The sequence below is a fragment of the Peromyscus eremicus genome, chromosome X, assembly GCF_949786415.1.
Source record: "Peromyscus eremicus chromosome X, PerEre_H2_v1, whole genome shotgun sequence".
Taxonomy (NCBI): Eukaryota; Metazoa; Chordata; class Mammalia; order Rodentia; family Cricetidae; genus Peromyscus; species Peromyscus eremicus.
Window position 1 is genome coordinate 10,323,851 of NC_081439.1, and position 20,680 is coordinate 10,344,530.

The 20,680-nt window shown below is 39.5% G+C and overlaps 1 protein-coding gene across 4 annotated transcripts in view; it reads right to left on the bottom strand.

The window, feature by feature from the left end:
- Sytl5 (synaptotagmin like 5) overlaps window positions 1-20,680 on the bottom strand; it is a 342,067-nt gene that overhangs the window by 196,644 nt on the left and 124,743 nt on the right. For 3 of the 4 annotated variants that reach the window (XM_059250097.1, XM_059250098.1, XM_059250095.1), the window contains 3 exons: window positions 11,366-11,575; window positions 2,808-2,923; window positions 1,221-1,329 (listed from right to left, as the gene is read on the bottom strand). In XM_059250097.1, coding sequence (XP_059106080.1) covers window positions 1,221-1,329; window positions 2,808-2,923; window positions 11,366-11,575 — 435 coding nt within the window. The remainder of the gene's footprint in view (window positions 1-1,220; window positions 1,330-2,807; window positions 2,924-11,365; window positions 11,576-20,680) is intronic. The other variant, XM_059250096.1, reaches the window with a different exon arrangement.

Sequence of the window (20,680 nt, forward strand, 5' to 3'; positions counted from 1 at the left end):
GATTCTTTTTAAGGTTAGGCACTATGCTAGATACTTTAACACAAAAGTAAAGAAGCCACTGGGGCAGCACTAAAACAGCTTACCATTAAGTGTGTGTCTATGGGGCACGGGTCAGAGTGCAAGATGACAAGAGATTCACAGGCACAAGGCATTGTGGGAATCCGGACAAATATATGAATGCAATAGGGCAGGGAGGATTCAATGTCTAGGATAGGAGTTTAAGAAATTCTAGAACATCTTTTGCATTTGTTTCTGCTGATTAATGAACAAGGGGGTTTGTCAAGAGAGTCTGAGTTAAACTACACTTTAATTTCATTCCCACCCATAGTTCAGAACACTGAAAAAAAATGAGAAAAGTCCATACTTCTTTTAGAGCTACAATCTCAGCCACTGTCAGCATTTCAAATCGGTTTCTGATGAAATAACAATGCAGTGCTACCTAGAGAGGAGCACCAGGAGGTGCTTTGAACTCTTAGAACCCTTGCTATACAGTCTTTATTTGGGGGGAACTTGTGGCACCTCGCTGCCAGTTCCCAGTGCCTTCTTGCATCTTGCTCTCTGACCTATCTGTCTCCCATTGCTCATTGCAGTACTCAACATGCACGTTTGCCTTCTGAACTAAGTCGAAGCCATCAAATGTGACTTTTTTTCCTTAAGGAAGCCCACATTTTAAATAGAGAATAGAATGTTCAAGTAACTATGCTTTTATATACCAGCAGTTAGGTTAGAAGGAAGGGATACTGGCATTTGGAAGCAAAGGTTCTAACTCTTACTAGAGATCTGCCTGAAGTAATGGGAATCATTTGACATAAGAATAAATAAGGCAAATGAAATAAGAACTCTTATATATTCAGGTCAGCCAGGGGTTTTGTCTGGGTTTGGTTTTGTTTGTTTTTTTTTTTTTTTTTTTTTTTGAGACAGAGTTTCACTGTGTAACAGCCTTGGCTTTCCTGGAACTCATTCTGTAGACCAGATGGGCCTCAAAATCACAGAGATCTACCCGTCTCTGCCTCCTGAGTGCTGGGATGAAAAGCATGGGCCACCACTGAGTGGCTCCAGCCAGGGAATTTTTAATCTGAGGTTGAAAGTATTTAAGACTGCATTTCCGTAGGAGAAAATGTTACCCTAGTTGAGTCTCTCACCTCCTCTGGGTCACTGAAGTCACATCAGACATGAAGCACTAAAGATGATTTATTTTAGAGTGGATAGGCTGTGCTTACCCCTTCCTCTTGGGTCCATCATGAGTGGCTTTCTGCCTGAGAGAAGATGAAGTATCTGACTTGTCTACATCTTGGTGGGCTTGCTCTTGGCTTTGTATTTCTTCAGATCCTCATGAGAAAAAATAGAAAATAAATTTACATACAAAAAGCAGAAAGGATAACACATTTCTCTTATGCACTCATTTTTCTAGGTTGCCACAAGACCAAAAAAAGCCTATAATAATTGGTAATGACAGTTCAATGCCAAGTTATTTGTATACATAGGTATTTCTAATTTGCTGAATGCCATAGAGATAACTAAGAAATAAGACCAGGACTCTTCAGGGCAAGGTGTGGCATGATAAGCTTTCCTAGGAAGACTGCAATAAAGATATCTTTAAGGCATGAAATGCTGAGTTCAAGAGATCTCTAAATCAATAGATTATAGGCATTATTTTTATAGGTGTTTTGTTTTGTTTTGAGGCAAGTTCTCTCTGTGTTCCTAAGGCTGGTCTGGAACTCACTATGTAATCCAGACTGCTTTTAAGTACATCACCTTTGTGCCTCAGCCTCCCAGAAGTAGTGAACACAAGTGTGCCACAATACACCACAGCCAGAGATCATGGAAATGAGAGGCCAGATTCCCTGGGATGACATACACGTGTGCATGTATCTTATGCCTGGCAATGTAGCCCACACACTGGAAGGCACTGAGGTTCAGTATACAGAGAGGTTATAGCAGACTGGACAATTTTCATTCAACCTGACTCTAACATCAGACCTGATGTGACTCACCTTTAGGAGCCCTTCTTTGTGAGTACCACACCCAAAAGTGACACAAATATCAGTTGTAAGCTTCCTAGACCAAAAGGTACCCATTCCACCTTTACTATATAAACCATGCATGGGAAATTTGCACTTAAGAAAGCTTTATTCAATCCTGAATCAATTAGATTGTAATTTGAGTACATTGGAAAGCAGTCTCAAGCTGGTTGTCTTTGGTATTTTGGGCCAGTATAATTTTTCATTGACTAAAACTTTCCTGCATATTTTAAGCCCATTAGCTTATCACACTTGGTTCCTGTTCAGTAAATGCCATTGACTCAGTCTAACCATTATGACAACCAAAATTCTCCTTGGTATTTCCCAATGTTCCCATTTGTGAGAGTGGGGACTTTAGGGTACAATACCAGTGCTTGGTTAGGAACCAAAAATTAAATTTAAAAACTATCATTTAAAAGAAAATCTGAAATTAAACTTGGTGAAAAAAATCAAGAATTGTTTTCAAAATGGAAATCATTTATTTCACCTGTTTTCGGTTGCTTTCTTAAATGTTTAGTAAAACACCAGAAATGTGTCTGGAAAAGTAACAGGCTGTGATGAGGATAACTGGCTCCTTTAAATTCTCAGCATGTCAGATATGTGGAAAATCAGTATGAAGTTTGTTTTCTACTGACTTCATTTGTATGATTTTCAGATTTAGATTTTAAGCTACCAAGTTGTGAAATGGCCCATGAGATTGAGAGGGAAAAAATCACCTGCAACATTACTATAGGGAAGTTATTTAACCCAACCAATGGCTTAGAGACAAATAATTGCATTAGTTACCTGGACTTCTTCTTAAGATGGACTGTCGAACAACATCAGTGCCCAGAACATTGACTTGCTTGAAACGCTTTGCCTTCTCTTCAAAAAACCATTCTCCGCTTATAATCCTCAGCTGCCTGCTCATGGAGCAAAAGGAAGGTACTAAAATTAAATGATTTAGCTTTGCATAGGTAACTTTCCAAAACCACTTAGGTAAAAATGCTGAGTGTGGATAAAAGATCTTCAATATAAGAAATGAGGACCAACCAAGGCCCCGTATGAGATAACAGCATCAGTAAGAACCTGTTTTGGGAAAATTCCTTCATGGAACATAAATACTGGGCTATAGTAGAGAACAGGACAAAGCCTATCACAATACTCCAGGAGAACGGTGATGGGATGCATTCCTGAGCAAGAGGGAACTAACAGATGCAGAAAGAAAATCAAACTGTCCTGTTAGGAATGTCTTTCTGGATTTTGTAATCAATTGAATGTTGTAATCAATTGATGGGAAAGAATCCTTGAATAACCTTGTGCTGGCTGTTTTTTGTCAAGTCAAGGCAAACTGTGTCACCTGGCAAGAGGTAACTACAGTTGAGGAACTGTCTCCATCAGACTAGCCTTGGGTATTTTCTTGATTGATTATTGATGTGGCAGGGCCCAGTCCACTGTGGGTGACGTAACATCTGGGAACTAAGACCTGGGTTCTATAAGGAAGCAAACTGGGCAAGCCATAGAGAGAAAGCCAGTAAGGAACTTTCCCCCACGGTTCCCGCTTCTGCTCCTGTTACCCTGAGCTCCCTCAATTATGAACTGTGCTTGGGACATGAAGACCAAATAAACCCTTTCCTCTTCAAATTGCTTTTGGCCAATGTTTTATCACAGCAGTAAAAAGGAAACTAGAACAGGTCCTATCCATCTTAGAGTGGCTATGTGTAATCACCTCTTATCTTCCCTCTAGGAATGTCTGTGATTTTCTTTTATGTCTTCACCTTTTCTATGACCTATAGAGCTTTAAACTTTATCTTAGAATTATAAGTCCTGCCTACCTGGACTGAGTCCACCAGGTTGATCTCAGTCTGTGGGGAAGGCTTTGCCCTGGAGGAGATTGGAATGGGGGGCGGGCTGGGGGGAAGGTGAGGGGGGCGGGAGGGGGGAGAACAAGGGAATCTGTGCCTGTATGTGGAACTTAATTGTATTGCAAAATAAAAATTAAAAAAAAAAGAATTATAAGTCCTGTCCATTGGTCTATTAACTCTCTGAGAGACAATCTCTATGTAACTCAACTCCTCCCCACATGGTACTATAATAATAGGCTTTTTATAGACTGTGCTCTCAAGCAAGAGTTTCTTCTTTTTATTATATATACTAACATACATTTGTTACACAGATGGTGAAATTTATTGTGGTATTTTTATTGTGTAAAAATTGCACATAAATGGTACTGATCTATACTTCAAGTTATAATTTTTACTTGAATGAGTGACTACTCCATCATTTTAAGATTTTAGCTTCATTTCATGTCTTCACCACAAACCTCATTAGCATCAGTGACATGAAGGCAGGAGTCTTGGCTCTTTGGGTTACCATTTCTAGCAGTAATATTTGGTACTGTAGTTTGTAAACATTTGTGAAATGAATCAAGTTTCCTGGAATTCAACCCTTAGCAGCTATGCTACTAGAAACCTCAGTTTGAGGCTTACAACAAAGACATAGAACCATAAAAGTCATTAGGTAGTCTAAAATTATTTCTAATTAAACAAAGAAATAGATTATAAGGGCATGAGCTGAGGATGGGAAATAGTCCTGTATTATTGGGTAAATGATTTTAGAGGATTATAGTGGAAAATGAGATTGAGAGGTATGCCTGGGCTATGTAATAGCAACCTTTGAATGCCATGCTAAGAAGCCAAAATGTCATTCTGGAGGCAATAGGAAACTTACACTAAAGTTCACACTCAATTATATAACATTTGGATAGATGCATAGAGAAATGAGACACTAGCAAACTAATTAGGAAATCACTTTAGTTGACAAGAAAAGAAATGATAAAATATAAATCAAGGTATCATGAGGATGAGACTTTGCAAGAATTAGCAAGTCTGATATGGTGGCTGAAGAAAAGCAACTATGATCCAAATAGAGATTTCTAGCCCCAGAGCATCATATCTAGATTTATCAACAAACTGTGCTTTAAAATCAGTAATTGAATCCCACATATAAAATTCATCCAGGAAAAGATATCAGCTTTATTCCTCATAGTAATTGAAATCTTGCTTCTTAGTGTAAGACACAAAGGGAAGATGTAAGTTCACCACAGTTCTACTAAATATCAAACTGTTAACTTTAGACAGTGAAAATATGGCCATACCATGTACTCCCCACACTCATTCATGGTGGCCCTATAACCTCTTGAAAAGCACAGATTATTGAGTGGTTAATTCATAACTGTAGAGATTACAAAATGCATCAAATCTAAGGAAGATATGATCTGCCAAAAGAATCAATTTGAATAGATTATTCCTGGATATGTCTCCAGAGATTTATAGGCTTATATATTATAAATTAGGCTAGAGATGCATGTATTTGTGGAATGTTAATTTCCAAACATGTTCTTTCAAGATTCCTGTCAATCAGAAACTCGTTTAAGTACTAAAGTAATCCGATTTTTTTTCTTTTTTTTCTTCTTTTTTTTTTTGTTTTTTTCGAGACAGGGTTTCTCTGTAGTTTTGTGCCTTTCCTGGAACTCACTTTGTAGACCAGGCTGGCCTCGAACTCACAGAGATCCACCTGCCTCTGCCTCCCGAGTGCTGGGATTAAAGGTGTGCGCCACCACCGCCTGGCAGTAATCCGATTTTACAGCAAGAATTGAGCCACTAATCAGGTGACATTAAAATACCAAGACTGTCCTAGATCATTCATGTGGATCCAAAGTAATCACATGAGCTATTGAAACCAAGAAAAATAAGTGAAGTCAAAAGAGAGCACAGAGCGGGAAGTCACAGAGTGACATGGGAACAGGAGGAGCGACAGGACATAGCTGAGCACTTGAAAATCATCCAATGGGGTGTGCTAAAGTCTTGTCTCTTACTTGTGTATGTGCTTATGGGAGGGTTGCAGAGGATAGTACAGTGACAGTTACATGTGTAGCAGTCTACATTCTAAAAGAAATGGACTTCTATACTGTCTTCACCATACACCTACAGCTGCCAACAGATACCACAAATACTATTTCTCCAGAGCTGTTAGTCACTACCTCCTGCCATCTGTGTGAGGACAATAGTTATTGTCACTGTATTTGTTCACCTCTGGTATGAACTTGAGTAATTTGTTATTTTTAGAACTCTGAAGTATCAGAGATAATGCCTTTGTCCGCTTTGCAGTTTCTGGATGTAGACAGAAAGTTAATAGAAGAACAGGAAATTAATACTGAGTACCTACCAGGTACCAAGTAATGTGCTAGGCACTTTATATGTGCTATCTCCAATCCCTGCTATGAGCTGTAAGCTGCCAATGACAGTCCTCACTTTATAGACTAGGAAACTCACAATGGGTTAAACAATTTCCTCAAAGCTACAAAGGTGTGATAGCAGATACAACATTCATACTCCAAGTCTCATACTCTTTCCATTGGGTAATATCATCGGAAAAGAATTTATGTTTGTCAGCTGCAACAAGGCTTTGATGAGGGGAATATATGGAAACAAAAGCAATAGTCAGCAATGCTTAGCATTTCAAATGAATGTGTGTACACTTCCACATGTGTGCCAACTGGGGCCAAGCAGCAAGAATAAAGAAGTGATGAGAGAAGATAAAAAAAGAAACGTGGAACTTGCTATAAGATTTCAATCCATCTACCATGTCACTGTAGTATTCAAACAACTCAATGCTTAAAATAGACTGTTTCCTCTAAGTTGAACTCTGAAGTATGGGTTTTGACTGACATTACAACGCACCATACTTACTATCTGTGAACGCTGATTGGACTGATGACTATCCGAGAGTGTTAGCTTGTGCTTTGAATTAACATTAAACTCCTGGGGCTTATGTAAGTTTTCTTTACTTGGAAATTTACATAAATGTGAAGAAGTTATATTCTTGTTTCAAACAGGCATATCAGCCAAAGTATTTTGTTTGCTTATCTATCATTAACTACTGGAGACACCTGTAATAAGATATGCTTTGTAAGCTACACTAAGATATTATTTTCCATATGTTAATCACAAGGAAGCTAGTTGAACTTATTATTTATAAATTCATTCACTACATAGTACATATTTATTGAATTCCTACCATTGGGGGTTGAAAGAACAGAGGAAGAGAAACACAAACACTTTGTCCATACGGAGAGGTCTAGGTTCCTTCTTTTCCAAGCAGGAAAAAATGCAAAGAAATCCCTGTACATATGATAGTGAAACTGCAAACCACTTACAGGCAAAGAAAACATCTTAAATGTAGTTCAGGGGCAACAAAGGCAAAAATGGATTCCTACAAAGGAAGCAGCCTCCTTCTACCAATCCTTGCTATAAACCTTTCAGTGCTTCAGAAATAAAACCTTCTCCAAGGTAAATGACAATAAAGGTTGTTCTTCCAACTGATTCAAGAATGAGTCACCTTCTGACTCATCTCATCTCTCAGAGGTTAGGGTGGGAATTTCAATTTAATGGTCTATTAAACATGGAGACAGCCCAGTAGGGCTGTAATATCCTCTTAAAACAAACAAAGGACATTCTTTGCCAATAAAATATCATTTATGCTTCCTTATTGAAAACCACTCCATGAATAGCAAACAGAATATTACCAATATTGAAAGCTTTAGTCTCAGTGAGCACCCAAACAAGTAGCTTAAATATTAGGGAAGTATTATTAATAGATTTTTCAGCCAGAAAAGTAAGCATTGACTTTCATATATTAAATACTCATGTAAATTTCCATTTATTGCAGAAAAACCAACTGTAGAAAAATTGTTGCTGGAGAAGTATAAGAATCACACATCAAAAGCTATTTTCTCTTTAGAATGTCAAAGAGTTTCTTTCATGGGTGCAAAAAATAACACAATAATCTTATTTTTTATGTTAGACTATGAAGCCATTGAAAGCATTCCATGTTTCCCTATCCTTGTATTTTAGCCTCTTTTATACCAATAGGCTAATACCAAATGTGTAGTAGGGATGGACAGATGTGTGGATGAGTAGATCAATTAGACAAATAGATGATTGGCTTGATTAAGTTAAAGCTTCACCAATAAAAAGAAGGCAATTGATTGAGAAGTTTTCTATTAATATATTAATACTTCCTAAGCAAAGCATCTTGTTCAACATTTTAATATTTATACTTGCATCTTCTAATAAGAACTTGTATTTTTCTGTGATGGGCAGACATTTACTTTGTTTAAAGGGCAGATATACTTGTCATGGCTCTTCTTCCCACCCCCCAACTTCATGTTTCCCTTAGAATAAAATTGTATTTGTTCTATTTTTTCTTCCTCTTATTCCAGCCTGATGTGCTTTAAGGAGAAGACATTCATTCATCCATTTATCATTTCATTATCTTGCTCATCCATCCACCTACTCATTTAACAAATACACATGGAGTACCTACTTTAGGCATTCCTTCAGGCATGAGGACATCATCACTGAACAACAGAGATTTATTTGAATCTCCTGTCTTCATGGCTATGGAGCTTATATTATAGCAGAGGAAGAGCAATATGAAATGCAATAAATAAGTGAAATATGTAGCACAAGTGATCTAAGTGGGAAGCACAGGAAAGGATTCTTTCCTTTTGGGTAGGCCAGTTTCTATGACAATCTCCAAATTCAACTCAACACATTAAGAGTTAATTTCTTGTTAATATACCCTAAAGAGAATCTGACTCCTGTCTTTCAGAGGAAAGATATAGTGAATTAGACCTTTATTTACCACCCATATTATCTAGCAAATGAACTTATCTAAAAACATAAGGCCACAGGTCTTGTGATTTAGTAATTAGAACTAGTATAGATACATGGAAGTAAAAATTTGTCTTATATTGAAGTCTGAGGATCCATGTAATAAAGGGCTTTTGAGTCTTAGGCCTTAGGTCCTTTTGACAGAACAAATGAGGGTCTGAGCTATGTCAGAGAACGAACAGAAATGGGATAAAGGGGAAAAGAATACATACTAAGAATCAACCTAGAAAGTATTGGATAAGAATTGGAAAAATAGTTATTGAGAAACTTCTCATCAATCCTGGGAGATTTGTGTAAGCAATTCCACTAAATTAGGAACAAGACAAGGTTGTCCACTCTCTCCATACCTATTTAATATAGTACTTGAACTCTTAGCTACAGCAATAAGACAATTGAAGGAGATCAAGGGGATACAAGTTGGAAAGGAAGAATTCAAAGTATTGCTATGTGCAGATGATATAGTATACATAAGTGACCCAAAAAATTCTACCAGAAACTACTACAGCTGATAAACATCTTCAGTAATGTGGCAGAATACAAGATTAACTCAAAAAATCAGTATCCCTCCCATATACAAATGACAAATGGGCTGAGAAAGAAATCAGGGAAACAACACCTTTCACATTAGCCTCAAATAATATAAAATATCTTGCATGTAACTCTAACCAAGCAAATGAAAGGCTTGTATGATAAAACCTTCAAGTCTTTGAAGAAAGAAATTGAAGAAGATATCAGAAGATGGAAAGATCTCCCATGCTCATGAATTGGTAGGATCGACATAGTCAATATGTCCATCCTACCAAAATCAATCTACAGATTTAACATAATCTCCATCAAAATTCTAACACAATTCTTTTTTTTTGGGGGGGGGCAGTTTTGAGACAGGGTTTCTCTGTGTAGCTTTGCTCCTGTTCTGGAACTCACTCTGTAGCCCAGGCTGGCCTCAAACTCACAGAGATCCGCCTGCCTCTGCCTCCTGAGTGCTGGGATTAAAGGCTTGTGCCACCACTGCCCAGCCCAACACAATTCTTTACAGACCTTGGTACAAGCTAAAGTCATCTGAGAGGAGGAAGCCTCAATAGAAAAATATGCCTCTATAAGACCTAGCTGTAGGCAACCCTATAAGGCATTTGCTTAAGTAGTGATTAATGGGGGTGGACCCAGCTCACTGTGGGTGGTGCCATCCCTGGGCTGGTAGTCCGGGGTTCTACAAGAAAACAGGCCATGGGGAGCAAGCCAGTAAGCAACACTCCTCCATGGCCTCTGCATCAGCTCCTGCCTCCAAGTTCCTGCCCTGTTTAAGTTCCTGTACTGACTTTCTTCAGTGGACTGCAATGTGGAAATTTAAGCCCAATAAACCCTTTCTTGCCCAACTTGCTTTTGTCATGGTGTTTCACTGCAGCAATAGAAACTAAGATGGAGATGGAGTCCCAACTGGCCATTTCCTGTCAACAAACAAAGCTTCCAGTACTAGGGCTGTGTTACATCCAATCAAATTGTTGGCCAAAGGCGGTGGTTCTCAACCTTCCTAATGCTGTGACCCTGGATGTGGTGATCCCCAACCATACAATTATTTTGCTACTGTTATGAATCATAATGTAAATATATGATATGTAGGATATCTCAAATGTGACCTCCAAAAGGTTGTGACCCACCCCCATGTTGAGAACCACTAGCCAAAGTGGTCCCATGGAAATCTCCAAACAATCCAGGCTGTTGCCAAGACAGTAGATTGCTCTCCACAAACTGACAGCAAGGCCCCATTGCTGAAGACAACACCCACAATGATTGCCCATGGGGGTGTCAAGCCGGTGCCTACATAGGGCCTTCACACCTAGATCCTAGTGCAGTGGTTCTCAACCCGTGGATCATGACCCCTTTGGGCTCACCTAGGATCATCAGAAAACACAGATATCTACATTATTCATAACAGTAGTAAAATCACAGTTAGGAAGTAGCAAGGAAAATAATTTTATGGTTGGAGGTCACCACAACATGAGGAACTGTGTTAAAGTGTTGCAGCATTAGAAATGTTGAGAACCACTGATCTAAACAGAAGCCTAATGGGAAAGCTGCCACCCTTTGTCTTTTTGATGAATAGCTAGACCTGGAGAATGTTAAGTAACTGTTCCATCTCAGCTGATGCATACAGCACACAGGATGTTTGATGCTCATCTTGTCAGTTATCTCAAATGTTTAAGAATGCCAAGAGAATTCTGTCTATGCCTTTGGAGAAGCCATGTGGTGTCTTGAAGGGCTTATAGAAAAGAAAATATGTTGCTGGCTTTTAAATACAGGGAGACACTGATTCCATTAGGTCTCCGATTTTATAATGCCCAGGGTTGTTTTTTAAATACTGTTCCCTACTTTTATATTTGCTTCTACCTGTTTCTCTCCCACTGAACACTCCCTTATCTCTCTCTCAGACACACACACACACACACACCACACACACACACACACACACACACACACACACACACACACACACACCTGCCAAGCCTGTAACGAGGTTGTGCTTTTAAATCCACTCTCAATTTAAAATTCTTTTTCTCATTTCTTACTTTCTCCATTTGAATCTTGTCAGTCATCAAATATGGATTTTGTACAGAAAGGCGGGAAACTCACGCGACTTTGGCACAGACAGTGCACTTCCAGCTGCCATCAAGGCCAGTGACTCGACACTCACTGCACACCCTGAGTGAGCAGGCGTGGCACAGATCTCCCCGGTCAAAGATGAGGCCAAGGTTTTTCTGACAGTGAACACAGACTCTGCTGCTCTCTTGGTGAGTCTTCCCACTTCTACGCTTTGCTTCTAAAAGTTCATTTTTCAGCTTCCTGGTCAGAGAAAAGGCACATTAAAAGCTCAGAAGAGGACTAACAAGAAGCCTTGGTGAGTAAAAGCTCTTGCTGTAAAGCCTGACATCTGAGTTCAATCCCACACGGTGGAAGGAGAAAGAACCTACTCCCTCAAGTTGTCCTCTGACCTCCATATCACACATGGCATGTGCGTATGTTATCCCCCCCAAACATACAAATAAATACATAGATGGAACCAAAAGAGTCGCACAGGAACACAGCCTTCTTTATTTAAAAATATGTTCATAATTGAATCAAGGAATCAGAGCCAAATACTCCCAGCCAGTACAATTTCTCCTTCCAGAATCAATGATCTTTTGAAATTAGCTGTTGAGTATTTGTGTTTTACTTTTGTTATCTTCCACTAGCACTGTTTATTCATTTACCCAGGACGCCTTTGATATTCTAATCCTGGAAGTGCTCTCTATGTGAGGAAAGAGTACAAAGACATTCAGCCACATCAGTTCTTCCCTGGAGTGCACCTATGAAGAGGGTAACTACAAACATAGTCTACCGTTTCAGTTCTACATACTTCTGCTTAGCATTTAAGAGTTTCCAACAATGCACATTAACCTTTCTGTCAGACACATCTATGCTTGAGTCCAGGAGAGAACACAAATTAGCAGTCCAACTGCAGGCAATGATTTATCCACTTAATTTAATCTCTTCTTTTCTAAAATATGAATAATTACCTTCTTCAAAGGTTGTTTTTATGAGATAATAAAAGTGAAGTACCTAGCATGATTCCTGTCACATAAGTATCAAGTACATGCCACTTTCACATCCCCTTTTAAAAACGATTTGACAAAAAATGTAATTTTCTGCCCTTTAGAAACTTGAAATTGCAAGCATAGCCCTTTCTCCAGAAGCAGCTCTTAGGAAATTCTTGGGGATACTAAATATCAGGATCTGGTTTACAAGACCAAAATCTGCTTTTTAAAAGCCATAATCTGCATTTTATCAAAACATCCAGTTGATGATAGTATAGGAAGTACAGCTTTAGAACATGTGTTTTCTGGCTTGTCTAAACACTGGAATAGCATAGAAATACTGGTGGCCAAGTCTCATCTCTACAAATTTGAATACTATTGGTTTGAGAGGTGGCCTGGGAAAATGTTATGTCTAAAATGTCTTCATTTGTTCTAGTATACTGTCAGGTTTGGCAAACTCTGCTCTAGAAGATTTACCAGTTCCCATTTTAATATTTTTTAGATATGTCACTCATTTGGGTTACTGATATCTTATCTTGTCTTCAATGTCCAGAAAGAAAACCTGGGAACATTTCACATCTTTTGCATCATTTTCCTTTCATGTTTATGACATTAACTTTTGGCAGACTAAATCAGACTAGCATCTTCTCAGATACAAAAAGGATGAATGTATTTTCTTGAGCATGTGTTCAGGGTCTAACTCCAGGCTAGGTTATAAAGCAGTTGAATAGTTGAAGGTCATTATTTCTTTTGTGAAGTCTTATGAATCTGTATTGGTTCATGTGTAGTGTGTATATGCTGAAATCACAGTGGATGTTATTAACAGTTCATTCATGATAATAAAAATAAAATATTTTAAAGATAATAGCTAGGATAGATAGAACCAGAACTTTTCATTCTCAGCCCAATGAGACAATCATAAGTCAAGAATTTTAAACCGAGGAATAAGTTTTCCAAAATTATTTACATTTTTCCATATATTAATTCAGCATGTGTTAGGTAGGTTGTCATGACGACATAAGCAGGCTTGGAGGTCACTATGGATGGATCTTACCATCATAGTCAACTTTGGACCCTACCTCCTGTTTCCCTGGTAACATTAGAAAGAGAAGCATCACAATTGCTACATCTTTATGATTTAAAATGCTGCATGAACAGGACTGTGTTTTTGGACCATTAAAAGAAAGCTAATTTGTCTTAGTCAAAAGATCAAAATCTGAGTTCTACTTTTGGCCTTGGGTAGAAACATGACATTCTGACATGCCTGAAATATACAATATCATCATCTCCCTTAAGAGTTAATCCAGCTTGGCCCATCAGTCACCTAGTCAGGAGACCACCCCTCAGGAACGCTAATTCAAATGAAAACATGCTAAAGAAAGAAGAGTAATTGTCCCATTCATGAGATGATGTACTTACACACATCAGGAACTCTGGGCCCCCAGATCCTCTGCTTACAGATCTTCACTGCTGAATGTACACACTTTTCTGAGTTCTAACACCCAAAGAATAACCTTTTCTCATTCCTTATCTCTTCTGGACTACCAGCCAAAGTCCTAAAAATTCTTTCCCTGACTCTAACTCAAAGGTACATTCTTCTCTCTCTCCTCCATTTCCCCCTACTGTTGTTTCCCTCTCATGATAATAAAAGGACCTCAAGTCTCCTTCTGAGTCTATTTTAAATTTTTTTTTAATCAGGGGCTGGAGAGACAGTTGAGCAGTAAGTTCAAGTACAGCTCTTGTAGAGGACCTGAATACAATTCTCCAAACCCACATTGGGCAGCTCACAACTTCTTGTAACTCCAGTTCCAGGCCATCTGACACCCTCTTCTGTCCTCTGTAAGTATCTGCACTCACACACGCACATATCTACACACACACACACACACACACACACACACACACACACACACGATTAAAAATAAAATATTTTTAAAACAATCTCTTTCATCAAGAACATGAAAAACTATAATTGGCTGGTAACACATTTATCAAGTCTCTGTTCTTTGCTAGGCCTTCTGGTATGTGCTATCAAAATGAGTTAATATAGGACATCTACTAAGAACTTACATTGTGTTCTATGTTACTCAGATGGGGACAAATGACTCAAATACTGCAAGAGCAACCATATAGAATACTTATGTCCTCACTGTCTTGTGCATCTAAACACAAATGTCAAGAGTCCAACCTTCTGCTTTAGTGTTTACAGTCTATTGATATGTCTTCTACCAGAGCTCCTGACTCAAATGAAGTTAAAAAAAATACTTTTAAGAACTTGTGAAAGGTGTAGCTTTAAGCTATCAGAATAGGTTCTCATTTGAAGAAGTCTCCTATATGATTTGTGAAACCACAAGAGTTATTTGAATACCTCAGGACCCAGGGGTAGTAGGCCTTTTGTGTAACACTGTCGTCCAATGCTTTCTTGAACTCTCAGCAGCAGTGACTATCTGATAGAGACCTGCGGAAGACTAGGCCTAGTAATAGTCCCTCATAAATGAGGAACTCGAGACCCTATCCCTTGCTGAGGATATATAGGTAATGTTTTCTGGGATAGAAGGACCCACAAAATCTTATCCTGCCCTGAGAATAAATATTCAGTTTAATGTTGCTAGAGATAGTGACATTTCCTTTAATGGCGTGGCCACTGGTGAAGTACCTATGATCCCAAGTAACCCTACTAAAACTCTTCAGTTCACTAATCTGGACGTGAGTGGAATCTTTTCTTTGGTATGTCATTGATGTCCTATCTGTGGTAAATAGAATTTATTTGTCTCCCCAGAAAAAGTTTACATGATAAGTGATAAAGATAGAAAGTAATTGAAATAATCAGAGGACAACAACCATTGAGAGCAACTTTATGTGAGTAGGTTTATGGGTCAAAGTAGCAAGCAGAGAGGGGACTGGGACATATTCTAGAGGGAAATTCTCTCCTGGAAAAGAACATATCATTGGGTACTCAAAGTTTAACCTCTTACCAGCTCCTTTTACTAGAATTGTTGTGTTGTTGTCTGTTTTTGCTCTTTTTTTTGGGGGGGGGCTGCCACCCAGCTCCCAAATAAATCACACATAGAGTCTTACTATTACTTATGAGTGCCTGGCCTTAGCTTGGCTTGTTTCTTGCCAGCTTTTCTTAACTTTAAATTATCCTGTCTACCTTTTGCCTTGGAGCTTTTCTCGTTTTCTTACTTCTGTAAATCTTACTCTTTCTGTGGCTTGCTGTGTAGCTAGGTGGCTGGCCCCTGGAGTTCTCCTTGTTCTCTGGCTACTTCCTTTTCTTCTTACCAGATTTCTCCTTCTATATATTCTCTCTGCCTGCCTGCCCCACCTATTCTTTTTCCTGTCTTACTATTGGCTGTTCAGTTCTTTATTAGACCATCAGGTGTTTTAGACAGGCACAGTAACACAGCTTCACAGAGTTAAACAAATGCAACCTAAACAAAAATAACACACCTTAAAATAATATTCTACAACATTACTGGGACCACTTTGGGAAGTTATAGCCATATAAAAGTCAATCATCTGCTTTCCATTTTTTGTGCTTTACTTCACAGTCACTTTATTTAACAGCCTACTTTAACTCAGAAAATGGTTTCTTAGCCTGAAAGGACTTGGGACTCAATATAGATCAGGCTAGAGGAAAGCAAACATATAAAGGTCTAAACATCTTAGTTGGGTAGTTCATGAGACAATTGATGTTTATGATGCCAACTGCCTGCAATCCCAGCTAACTGGGCAGAAGGAACACAAGTTCAAAGCCTAACTTAAATGAATTCAAGGCCAGTCTGTATTTTAGAAACCCTATCTCAAAATTAAAAGGTAAAAACAGAAGACTGAGGCTAAACCTTAGTGGCAGACTGCATTCCTAGCATGTTCAAAGCACTGGGTTCAATATCCAGTACCTCAATTTGCAGAGCAATGTGTGCTGATATCTGGCCATAGCCTTTTTGCTGTGTCACTCACAGCAAAGGTGGAAGGGTCATGAGGGGTCAAGAGAACACAAGAAGACCTCTAAATGGCTGTGATAACAACCCACTATTAGATTAATAATGAAGATATAGATCCATTAATGAGGAGGGCAGAGTGAGCTCTGATGATCTAAGCATCTCCCTTTGGACTCCTTCTTCCAAATATGATATATTAGGCATTAAGTTTCTAACACATCACTATTTGTATTCTTATTTTGTGTATGAGTGTTTTGCCTGTGTGTATGTGTGTGTATTGTGTGTGTGTGTGCCTGGTGCCTGAAGAGGTCAGAAGAGGATGTCATATCCTCTAGGACTATAGTTATAGATGCTTGTGAACCACCATGTGGGTGCTACAAATTAAAGCTGGGTGCTCTGCAAGAGCAACAAGTGCTCTAAATCTCTAACTCATCTCTCCAGTGACCCCATCACAAGAGTTTTGAAGGATTTAATCAAACAATAGCAGATAGTTGCTGTGAGATGTCCTGTATGTTGTGAATATATGTTGCTATGATTGATTGATAAATAAAACACTGATTGGCCAGTAGCCAGGCAGGAAGTATAGGATAGGCAGAACAAACAGAGAAGAAAGGCTGGGAGGTGGAAGCTGGAAGAGATGCCAGCCTGCCGTCCAGGGAGCAACATGTAAAGGCTACAGGTAAAGCCACGGAACATGTAGATTAACAGAAATGGACTGAGTTTAAGTGTAAGAGCTAGACAATGGTAGGCCTGAGCTAATGGCTGAGCAGATTAATTAATATGAGCTTCTGAGTGATTATTTATAAGCAGTTGTGTGGTCTGTGCTGAGCAGGACTGGAGAAAACTCCAGCTACAGATAGTAATTAGAATAAATGAAGAAAACGTCCAATTGGAAAAAATGGTACTAAGGGGAAAGGAAGTATGAGAATCTGGAAGAAAGGGATAAACTGAGAGGTATATCTGCTTTCTATTCAAGCAGCCAGCTCTTACAAATCAAGGTGAAGTTCATTTATATGTGGATGGCTGTAGTAGCTTCAAGAAGGCACCTGAAGAATACTAGCTTCTGGCCTGCTATCCCAGTACCTCATCTTCTTTCTCACAAACAGAAAAGCCACCTTCAGCTATAAATGCTTCTGGATTCAACAACCAGGCTTTACAACTGGGTTTATTTTCTGTTCTTTCAGATAATAAGAAACCCCATTTTAGGCAGTTGTAGCATGAATCCTGATTGGTCGGGGTGAAAGCTGAAAGATCAAAGAAGCAGAGCAAGAGCCACTAGAAAGACTTCTTACCTCTAGGAATCCTCAGACTGAAAGGGCTGAGCTCCTGTCTCCATCCTACCTTATCACTGCCTCTCTCCACCCAGCCATATCACTTCCTGTTTCCCCCTGTTTGCCTCCCAAGTACTGGGATCAAAGGTGTGTGCCGCCACCGCCTGGCCTCTAGTGGCTGGCTCTGCACTCTGATCTCTACGCAAGATTTATTTGTTATAGCACAAACAAAATATCACCACAGTCTTCAATTAGTTTAAATGCAAAAATAGCATCATTATGGATCAAGTATCCTTTCATCTTGTTGCTTCTCTATGTACAAAATATGGTTTATTCTTATGCAAAATGACCAGGAAGCTCCAGCATTGTAGCCTTGTTTAAGGCAGAACAAGTGAGTGTATGCTTAGGTGATTTAGCACAGGGGTCTTCACAGACAAAGCAAAGTCTGCTTTGGAAATCCTCCCAAAAGCCTTCTTGGATTTGACTACATAGTGTCACATCATTGCCAAGTAGCTGCAAGGGAGGCCAAGGAATTGACACTTCACCCCGTTTTGTGGAAGTAGGTAAAGACTACTGGGTGAAGAATAATTCCCCTTTCCTGAGGGATTATGTGTTGTGTTGTATTGTGAATTCTCCACAGAGCAGCAATCCCTCTTTTCTGGAGACAGCAGCTAACTGCGAAACATTTTATATCTCACGACACAATATTCCTACATTAGCTTTACAGGAAAGAAAATGAAAAGACAAGAATCAGGCTCTGGGTCACACAAACACGCAGACGTAGGTGTTCCGCTTCACTACATTCATCATCAACTTTCTTTCTAAATGTCAGTGATGGTTAAAAGAAGGGCCCTAGCTGGCTTTGGGCCACTCATTTAATTGCTACAGCATCCTTTTGAGATAAAAACTATCCAGTTATATCATCTGCCCACTCTATGTCAATGCTCATTAGTATCTTTTCAACATGACACAAACCAGGATTATCTGGGAAGAGGAAACCTCAACTGAGAAAATGCTTCCATTAAATTGGCCTGTAGGGGTATTTATTTGATTAATGTTTGGTATGGGAAGACCCAGACCACTGTGGACAACGACATCCCTGGACATCCTGACTCCTATAAGAAAGCAGGCTGAGCAAGACATAGGAAGCAAGCCAGTAAGCAGCACCCCTCCATGGCCTCTGCATCAGTTTCTGCCTCCAGATTCCTGCCTTAAGTTTCTACCATGATGTCCCTGGATGACAGACTACAAGATGTAAACTGAGATAAACCCTTTCCTCCCCAACTTCCTTTTGATCATGGTATTTATCACAGCAATAAAAAGTAAATGAGGCTGTCTCCTTAATTTTTACCATCTATTACCTACTTAATCACCTGTCTCATCCTTTGAATATTTTCACACTACCATCTCCCCACTATGTCAACAGAATAATTGCCAAACATATCAGGTCCTAATATTTGGAACCTGTAAACATTATAGCATTTAGAATTGTTTGCATCCTAATTACAGAAAGAAAGAAATTGTTTGGATTTTAATAGGTGGGGAATGGGGGTGGATCTGGGTGGAGTTGGGTGAGGAAAAACCACAATCAAAATATATTATATTAAAATATATTTTTTCAATTACAACTCTTGTAATGGGAACACTCTTCCATTGCTGGTCGGAGTGCAAACTTGTACAGCCACTTTGGAAATCAGTATGGTGATTTCTCAGAAAACTGGGAATCAATCTACCTCAAGACCCAGCTATAGCATTCTTGAGCATATACCCAAAGGATGCTCAATCATACCACAAGGACACTTGCTCAACTATGTTTATAGCAGCATTATTCATAATAGCCAGAACCTGGAAACAACCTAGATGCCCTTCAACTGAAGAATGGATAAATAAAATGTGGTACATATAAACAATGGAATACTACTTAGCAGAGAAAAAACAATGACATCATGAGGTTTGCAGGCAAATGGATAGAACTAGAAAATATCATCCTCAGTGAGGTAACCCAGACTCAGAAAGACAAGCATGGTATATGTACTCACTCATAAGTAGATACTAGATGTAAAACAAAGAATAACCAGACTACAATCCACAGCTCCAGGGAGGCTAGCTAGTAAGAAGAACCCTAAGAGGGACACATGGTTTGCCCTGGAAAGGGGAAAGAGACTAGATCTTAAGGGTAAACTGGGGATGGGGGGAGGGAGTAGAGGGAAGGGCATGGGGGATGGGAACATGAGAGATCGGGATGGTCGAGTTGGGGGAGGGATGGAGAGGGAGAGCAATAAAAGAGGTATCTTGATAGAGGGGGCCATTATGGGATTATGGAGAAATCTGGTACCAGGGAAATCCCTGGAATCCACAAGGATGACCCCAGCTAAGACTCCTAGCAATAGTGGAGCAGGTGCCTAAATTGGCCTTCTCCTGTAATCAGATTGGTGAATACCCTAACTGTCATCATAGAACCTTCATCCAGTAACTGATGGAAGCAGATACAGAGATCCACAGCCAAGCACTGGGCCAAGCCCCGGGAGTCTTGTTGAAAAGAGGGAGGAAGGATTGTAGGAGCCAGAGGGATCAAGATCATGGTGGGGAAAGCCACAGAGCCAGCTGACCTGAGCTTGTGGGAACTCATGGGCTCTAGACAGACAGCTAGGGAGCTTACATGGGACCAACCTAGGCCCTCTACATGTGGATGACAGTTATGTAGCTTGGTCTGTTTGTGGGGCCCCTAGCAGTGGGACCAGGACCTGTCCCTGGCACATGAGCTGGGTTTTTGGAACTTATTCCCTACGGTAGGATGCCTTGCTCAGCCTTGATGCAGGGGGGAGGAGTTTGGTCTTGCCTCAACAAGATAAGCCATGCAATGTTGACTCCCATGGGAGGCCTTATCTTTTCTGAGGAGTGGATGCAGGGTGGGGTAGAAAGGAGGTGGGGGAAGGAACAGGAAGAGAGGAGGGAGGGGAGAGTGTGGTTGGTATGTAAAAAAAGTGAAAAAATTAATAATAAAAAAGAAAAAGAGTGCTTTCAAATATAACAAGATAAATAATCTTGAGATTAGAAAATTATCCTGGATTATCCAGATAGGCCAATTTAATCACAAGTATTCTTTCAATAACGCTAATAGCAAACGATATGATAGAGATTGATGAGGACAAGACATGCAGA